Source organism: Lathamus discolor, chromosome 22, assembly GCF_037157495.1.
Source record: "Lathamus discolor isolate bLatDis1 chromosome 22, bLatDis1.hap1, whole genome shotgun sequence".
NCBI classification, from domain to species: Eukaryota; Metazoa; Chordata; class Aves; order Psittaciformes; family Psittacidae; genus Lathamus; species Lathamus discolor.
In genome coordinates, this window is record NC_088905.1 from 2,047,675 (window position 1) to 2,055,840 (window position 8,166).

At 59.6% G+C, this 8,166-nt stretch overlaps 1 protein-coding gene across 1 annotated transcript; it reads right to left on the reverse strand.

The window, feature by feature from the left end:
* Positions 1-1,783: 1,783 nt before the first annotated feature.
* PROM2 (prominin 2) lies at positions 1,784-8,166 on the reverse strand. The gene is made up of 23 exons (XM_065659112.1): positions 7,935-8,166; positions 7,704-7,753; positions 7,418-7,620; positions 7,196-7,316; positions 6,935-6,998; positions 6,760-6,849; positions 6,452-6,651; positions 6,295-6,369; positions 6,139-6,202; positions 5,872-6,031; positions 5,607-5,759; positions 5,149-5,272; positions 4,377-4,468; positions 4,215-4,299; positions 3,941-4,087; positions 3,758-3,829; positions 3,589-3,681; positions 3,424-3,477; positions 3,012-3,092; positions 2,738-2,806; positions 2,543-2,632; positions 2,246-2,352; positions 1,784-2,156 (listed from the first exon to the last, which is right to left on the reverse strand). Exons 1-23 carry the CDS (start codon positions 8,149-8,151, stop codon positions 2,093-2,095), a joined length of 2,475 nt encoding a protein of 824 aa, XP_065515184.1. The 5' UTR covers positions 8,152-8,166; the 3' UTR covers positions 1,784-2,092.

Below are 8,166 nucleotides of genomic sequence, written 5' to 3' on the forward strand. Positions count from 1 at the left end.
GTTCCAACCCCTTGGCACAGGCAGGGACACCTTCCACTAGAGCAGCTTGCTCCAAGCCCCACAACCACCACATTGCTTCCTGATGGGCTGAGGACAGCGTTGGGCATGGTTGTTCCTGCCGAAATCCTCCTTTGGGCTTCGGCTCACCAAATCCCTTCAGCCAAAAGCCTTTGAAATGCTGACCTCTGCAGGGTAAAAGCAGTTCTAGGCAGCAAGAACCTCAGCAAGGCATGAAGCAAGAGGGGTTGTGCTTTATTGCTGGCTGTGGGTAGCAATAACCTTGTAATGATTGGGGGGGTATCACTTGGGGGTGGAATTAGAGAAAACTGGGGTCTAACAGACACTGTAGCATTATAGAAACACCTTTATTTTAGGGTGAAATAGAGGGGTTTAGGGTAAAATATAGTTTCACAACCTTCTCTCTTAGAGGAGCATTAGAGGGTGGAGTGGAAACACCCCTGTTGTTCCCTGCAGGGATGGGAACTGGATGGTACCATGCAGCTGATAAGCCCCATAGCAGCTGTCAAATGGAGAACAGAAGAGAAGATGTGCATGTCTGAGCCAGCAGCTGTGGTGAAACCACTTTCCTCAGGTGAACCTTGCTCACTGTAATATGCATTCACACCTCCATCCCAAAGTTACCCAGCTCCAAGGTACAGCCACACCTCACCGAGCGTGTGCTTTATGGTTTTTAACAGTTCTATCTTGAAGTGAAGAGAGGATTTTGCACTAATCCACAATAGAATTACTGGAGTCACTGAAACTCCACCTGAGGGGAAAGAAAAGTGCAGTTCTGGTGTCCCCAGCATAAGGACATGGAGCTGCTGGAGCAAGTGCAGGGGAGGCCACGAGGATGCTCAGGGGCTGGAGCAGATCCTGTATAGAGCCAGGCTGAGAACACTGGGGCTGGAGAAGAGAAGCTGTGTGGAGACCTCAGAGCAGCTTCCAGTGTCTGAAGGGGGCTACAAGGATGCTGAAGAGGGGCTCTGCATCAGGGACTGTAGGGATAGGACAAGGGGTGATGGGTTCAGACTGAAACAGGGGGAGTTTAGACTGGATCTAAGGCAGAAGCTCTTCCCTGTGAGGGTGCTGAGGCGCTGGCACAGGGTGCCCAGAGAAGCTGTGGTTGCCCCATCCCTGGCAGTGCTCAAGGCCAGGTTGGACACAGGGGCTTGGAGCAAGCTGCTGCAGTGGAAGGGGTCCCTGCCCATGGCAGGGGTTGGAGCTGGAGGAGCTTTAAGCCCCCTTCCAACCCAAACCAGGCTGGGATTCTATAAAGGGAATGAAAGAGGGGAGCAGATAGGGAAGACTCCATCTGGGATCAGTCAATGGGCTGAACCTGTCTTCTCCTCCATAGGGATGCCCATTGGGTAAGAGCTTTATTTTCTGTGCACTCAATGACTAACTCACAGTAGCTATTAGTGATTATAGTCTGGTTGTGTATCTCTTCAAGCTTGGTTTTCCAAACAGCATCTTATCACCAGCATCTCAGAACCTTATCCTGTCACAGCCCCCTGGCTTCCCTGGGAGGGGGGCAGAGCCATAAATCACCTTCAATGTACCCCCCACACACACCTTAATCAGCAGGTTTGACTCCACCTCTAATTAAGCACTAATTAACAGCACCCTGCTGTGACACCCCTCCAAGGCCTGAATGGTTCCCAATGGGAACAGGAGGAGACGGTGGCCACGAGACAAAGAGGCAGAAGTGGGTTTGACTGGAAAGGACTTTAATGTGCCAGTGTGGGGCAGCGGGCAGGTGTCCTTCCCCATGGGTCTGCAAGGGGTACACCAGTGGTTACTGGGAGCTGTGGGGAGCCTTCCTGGATCATCTGGGAGCATCCCTGATGGGTGCTCAGACCCCAAAGGTGGCTGAGGGAGAGACATCAGAAGGAGACCCCGGAGCATGGAGATGAGTGTCTCGCACCCAGGAAGGATGCTCAGACCCTGAAGGACACCGAGGAAGAGACGTCAGAATGGACCGGAGCCCTGTGAGACATCGGAGGGACCTGGAGCTCTGCAGTGCTTCGGCATGGGTTTGATGGGAGCTCCAGGAGCACAGGGAATGCTGCTGCACCGGGCAGGCCCCCGGCTAGAGCTTGAGTGCTGTGACACGGGGGATGTGGAAGGGACAGGTCTCCTCTGACCCTGTAGAGCTGCAGAAGGAGAAGGAGAGATCATCAGGGCATCAAGGAGGAACCCGCAGCTCCCTCCCTGCAGCTCCCACCCCATGTCCAGTGCTTACATGAGCCGGTTGCGGATGGGTCGGAAGTGTTTGGTGAGCCTGATGGCGAAGATGATGTTGGGGATGAGAAAGAAGGTGCAGCATCCCAGGCTGAACCAGAAAGCGTTCTGCAAGGAGAGAGCACGGGGGTCCCTGCTGAGCTGCGTGGGGAATGCTCATCTCCAGGCTGAGCAGCCCCAGTGTTCTCAGCCTGGCTCCATATGGGAGCTGCTCCAGGCCCTGAGCATCCTCACGGCCTCCTCTGGACTCCATGTCCTTACATTGGGATAACATAAGGATAACACCAGTTATCCTTACCCAGGGGTCAGCGATGCGGTCACACAGGATCACCCGCCCGTTGTCCAGCGCCGTGGCGAGCGGCTGACACGAAGCCACATCCTCCCTCAGCTGCGATAAGAAGCGGAGACAAGGAATAATCCCATTCATTCCTGCTTTTGGGAGCTGCATCTCAGCTCAGCAAGGGGCTCCCAGTCCCGAAGGATCAGCACCTACCGTCTGCCCGACCCAGTTCAGGTACTGTGTGAAGTACCGCAGCTCCCTCCTGGTGAAGCAGCTGATCTCCTGGGCAAAGGGAAGGCGGCATGAGAAAGCAGGAATCGCACTTCCCAGCCCTGCTCCAACCAGCTCTGGGCTAATACCAGGCTTGGAAACAAGGACTGGAAGCCTCAGGTGCCACTTGACCCCTTGCAGCGCCCCGTTCCCCCTCTTTCATTCCAGCCGCAGGGAATTTTGTCCCCCCTTGAGGGCACATCCAGCCCCTGCTCACCTGCCGGAGGATCTGCTGGGCTTGCACAGGCAGCCGGGCTTCCACTGAGGCTATGGTGGCCAGTGTCGTCCTCACCTGCTCCTAGGGAAGCACGGGAAGGGCAAAGCATCCTTAGAGCACCCGGCAGCAGGATGGGTGCCCCGGGGGTGCCAGGAGCAGGGTAAGAACCACAGAGCTTCCAGCTGGTTGTGGGATATCAGGGAAAGAGGGACCTGCTCCAAGCAAGAAACCCCCTGGCAAGAGGAATGCTTCGGATGCTCCTGTTGGGAATGCTGAAATGCCCTTAGGGGGATTTGCAGCAGCAAATGTAAGCGCCAAAGGAGATGGTGTTTTTCCTGGCTCTCCCATCACCCGGCACTGGGGTTTTGGGACCCATTGGGCATTTCCGAGCTGGAAGAAACCACACAAGTACCTGGAGGTGCGGAGCCAAGCGGGACAGGAACTGGACGCTCTCTCCCAGCTTCTCCTGTGGGACAGGGAGGTGAGAAGGGTCCCAAAGCTCCATCACTCCATTCACATGGACACCACCGGGCAGACACCAGCAGCACCACGAGCCACCGACCCAGCACGCACTCACCACCAAGGCTTCCTGTGATTGCACCGTGGAGTTCTGCATCTGCCATAGGGCCTGAGCCTCAGCAGCCAGGCGCCCCGCCACCGTCCTGTTCCTCTGTGGGGGGGCACAGTGGGGTGAGGATGTCCCTATGGGCTCGAAGGCAGCTCCTGATGCCCTCCCCATCGCTCACCTGCATTTTCTGCAGCCCCTCGAGGCTCCTCGCCAAGCCGGGGAGGCTGGTCTGCACCACCGGCTTCCTCATCTGCGGGAAGATGGACTTGGTGCCAGATGCAATTCCAACCCTGGAAGCTGGTCCTGGCATGGTTGGGCTGCATCCTGCCCGTTGCAGCAAGGACCACGAGCATCCCCTCACCTCCTCCTGGAAGCGCCCATAGTCCACTTCATCCACACCGCTGCGGGCGAAGGTCTCCAGGTCCTGCCTGCCCTCGCTGCGGAGCAGCCGCACGTCGCCCAAGTGCGCTGTGAAGTCAGCCAGGCGCTTCTGGAAGTCAGCCGTGTACTGTGGTGGTGGCATGGATGTTACGGAACCAGGTATGGGAGAGCCAAACCTCCCCCCTGTATCCCCGGTAAAGCTCGTGCCATCCCCATGGCACCCCCCATAAGCTCTGCCTGGACCCAGCCCTCACCTTGGGGGTTTTTAGATGCTCATCCAAGTCGTAAGCCCTGTCGAGCTGCAGCACCTCCCACAGCCCTGCCCCGCTCTTGCACTCCCTGGAAGGCAAAGGGATGTGACCCCAAATGAGCCCTCCCGCTGTGGAAGGGCAGAGCGGGGCTCCTGCGGTACCCACCGGTACGTGGTGCTGAGGTTGGAGTCCCGCCGGAGGTTGAGCTGGCGGGTGAGGTTCATGGATGGAGGCAGGTTCCCGGGGGTGTCGATGAACTGGGATGGACAGGAGGAAAAAAAGAGGGCCACGGCTGTGATTTTGGGGTGTTCCGGCCTCACGGGTGCATGTTGGGGTTACCCCATCCCAGCCAGAGCTGGTCTTGCTGCAGTGATCTCCAGAGCCTCGCTGGGTGGTGTTCAGGGGGAAAGCAGAGCACAGCCCCATACAGGGACATGCCTCCATGTGTAGCACCATGGGACGAGCTCTGATCGCATTCCCAACCCCTCTCTCAGCCCCATCGCAGCCCAAAGCACCCTCCTGATCCCCAAGGACCAGGGAACGGGGTCCTGCAGGTAGGAGCATCATCGCCTCGAGCGAGTGAACAGCACAAGGGCGATTTCCTGCTGCTGATGCAAATCCAAGGTCCTAATCCTAACCTTAATCTGCTGGGTGCGGTGGGGCTTTCCTGTATGGGTTTAAGAGGGAGGACACAGAGCATTTGGAGGCATTTTGGGGGCATGCAAACAGAGATCTATGGGGTGATGGGTGGATCGTTGAATCATGGAATGGTTTGGGTTGGAAGGGACCTTAAAGCTCATCCAGTCTCAACCCCCTGCAACGGATGGGGACACCGGGGAAGAGCTTCTTCCTTGTCTCCAACCTGAACTTCCCCTGTTTCAGTTTGAACCCATCACCCCTTGTGCTCTCCCTAGGACCCCCATGAACGGCCACCCACCTTATAAATCTCCTGGTTGACCCAATTCCTGCAAACCAGCGTCTGGATGTTGCCCCCAACCAGGAAGGTGGCGAAAACCAGGAGGACGAGGAGCCAGGAGAACAGGAAAGCCAGGCCCACGCCGCTGAAAGAGGGAGAGGAGGCGCCGGCAGCTTGCTTTACAGACCCAAGAGGGCAGAAAGGCTTGTGGGGACCTGCCGGAAGCCCCGCGGCTCCTTCCTGCGCCCGGGCATGCCGGGTTGCTTGGGAAGGGGTGTGCCGGGCAGCGGGAACGGGGCGCGGGTGCTGCCAGATCCCAGGGAGGAGCCGCTGCTCCCAAACCTGCCGGCACAGGCGGTGGCTTCAAGCACCTTTCGGCTCAGCCTGTCCCTCCCTTGGCTTTGCCCTCTCTGTATTGTAGGGGGGTGAGATGGCAACACCCCCCCCCCCCCAACCGCAGCACCCGGATTGATGCTTACACCAGGAGGAACTTGGCACCAGCTTCTCCTCGGCACTCGTAGTCACTCGGGTCCTCCCGCTTGGAGAGCCCGTACGCACCCAGCGCCATCCCCACCGCGTTGCAGGCGAGGATGAGGAGGATGATGGAGCACAGCACCGTGCCCGCGATCCACCTGCAGGACAGAGCAGCCTGGAGATGTGGGGCTGGGGGACCAGCTGGGGTTTGGGGTAGGGGTCAGCACCCATCACTGCTGCACCCATCCATACCCCCCCCCCCGGTGTCACCTGTACTGCTCGAAGCGCTGCACCTCCCTCAGGTACGGCTGGCTCCGGTCCTCTGCTTTCACCAGCGCTTCGCTCACGGGCCGGGTGTAGTCATGCAGGGGGAAGCCGTCAGCGATGGACTGGACCTTCTCGGTCGTGCGTGCCATCTCCTCCCGCAGATCTGCGGGGACAAGGCCATGCAAGGGATGGATGATCCCCAAATCCATCCTTTATGGGATTATTCACCCCGCGGAGGGTGTCCCCGCTCAGTCCACCCATGCCGCTCACCTTGGATGACCTGCGCCATGCGCTCCACAGCCAGCTCCGGGATGGAGTTGAAAGTGCCGTTGCCCTGTGAGGAAAGAATGGATGCTGAGTGTGACTTGGATGGAGCTGCCCATCCAATGGGGACCCCCTTGCTTCACTATAACCCCCCCCCCAAACCTGGCGAATCATCTCCGCAAAGTCACTTCGGGGCAGCCCAGCCAGCGCCTTCAGAACCTTCTCCACCGACGGCACCTTGGAATGGGAGAAGCAACCATGAACCCCGGCGCTGCTGGAGCAGTGGTGTTGGTGGGTGACCAGCACCGTGTCCCAGCACCTTGCCATAGTCAGCGCCCAGCTCCAGGCTCTGTGCCCTGCCCAGGACGCTGGCGCAGGAGGTGCAGCGCGGGTCATCCAACAACGCGACCACACGGTGCCGCCGCTCCCGCAGCACCGGGTCCAGCTCATCCCGCGCCGCCGCCAGCGCCCGCGCCGTCTGCTCCAGGATCTGTAAATGGTGCAGCGAGGTCTGTAGGTCTTAAAGAGAAAGCCCAAGGCTGGGTCACGCTGCTCTGCTCGGCCATCACCGGCCCTCCGGCGAGGCTTTGGCATTGGCCCCGAGGGAGAACTGCGCTCGCCCAGTACCTCCAGCCCTGTCCTGCAGCTCCACCAGCGCCGCGTAGGTCATCGCCTTCAGTTGTGCGTGGATGGAGAGCCCCACGCTCCGGCTGAGCCCTGCAAGGCAATGGGTACCCTGTGAACATCTCATCCCGGTTGGGAGCTGGCAATGGGACCTGTCAGTGCTCAGCACAGCGCTTACCGCCCAGGTCGGAGGTTATCTGCTGTCGGGGCACCTCGAACTGATCCACCACCATCTGCACCCCCTGCCAGCAGAGATGAACCGGTCAGCCAACAGGGAGCAGGCACCGGGAGAGGAGGAAGCCCCATGTTTCCATTCAAAATACATTCATAATGCAGCCATGCCACCTCCTTTCACCTCCCACACTGTTCCAGGAGGGAAATGCAGCCATCTCTGGGCTGCGCCCCATGCCAGGGTGGAGAAAGCCGCTTGGGGACCTACCTGGGGGACATTGGCAATGTGCTGCCGCAGCGTGCGCAGGGTGCTTGGCACAGCCCCAAGCCCCGGCTCCATCTGCGCCTTCACCCTCTGGCTGGTGACAAAGGCACAGATGACGCTGGCCCTGCCGGGGATGAGCAAGAGGTGATGGAGCTGCTCCTCCGGGACCCTTAGGATGGGGTTTAGGGTGAGGGTGCAGGGATGTGGGGTGCTGTGGGGACTCACAGGATGATGAGGGAGGTGAGGGACAGGCAGCCCAGCAGGCAGTGCCGGCGACAGCCCAGTGAGCGCCGATGGGCACGCAAGCGGCCCCCGCACCGCCGCCGGCTCCGGCAGTAGCAGAAGCACATCCCAGCCATCGGCACGGCCACGGTGAAGAGCAGAGCCACCGCGGCGCAGACAACGTAGCCCAGTTCATACTGCACCACCTGTGTGATGGGGGAGCCCGCTCAGCACCAGTACCGGGTGGGTACCATTCCCATGGGATCGCTACCCCAACATCCCGGCTCACCTGCGATGTCTGCACCGAACTGGGGTCGTTCAGGGCTGCCCTGAGCAGCTCTGCAAGAGAAATCATGGCACCGGTAAGAGGTCCAACCCCATGCACCCCCAACCCTCCCGGGGGTGATGAAGGCACCATCCTCCTCCTCCATTGGAAAAGACCTTTAAGCTCATCAGCTCCATGAATTGGCTCAGTGCCCCCCTGGAGCAGATCCATGCGGATCCCGGCTCCGGGTCTCACCTGTGGGCAGAGGGTTCTGCTGGATGAGGTCCAGGCAGCGCCGCACGAGGCCGTAGAGGGGATCGAGCGAGCTGGGCACCCGGTGCAGCGCCGGCACCCGAATCTCAGCGTGGGTATCAGTGAAGCGGAGGACACCGCCGGGGCCGGCGTTGTGGCATTGCTGGGTACCAGCGGGACGCAGCAGTGCCCAAGCCAGCAGCAAGCCGGCTGCACGCATGGCGAGGAGAGAGCC

Bases quoted from the DNA above. Each gene is read 5' to 3' on its own strand.
- PROM2 (XM_065659112.1), bottom strand. From the start codon at position 8,151: ATGCGTGCAGCCGGCTTGCTGCTGGCTTGGGCACTGCTGCGTCCCGCT. The intron at 6,652-6,759 runs GTACTGGGCGAG...TTTCTCTTTAAG, and splicing joins GCTGCAGGACAGGGCTGGAG to ACCTACAGACCTCGCTGCAC. The intron at 2,353-2,542 runs GTAAGGATAACT...CTCTCCTTGCAG, and splicing joins ACCGCATCGCTGACCCCTGG to AACGCTTTCTGGTTCAGCCT.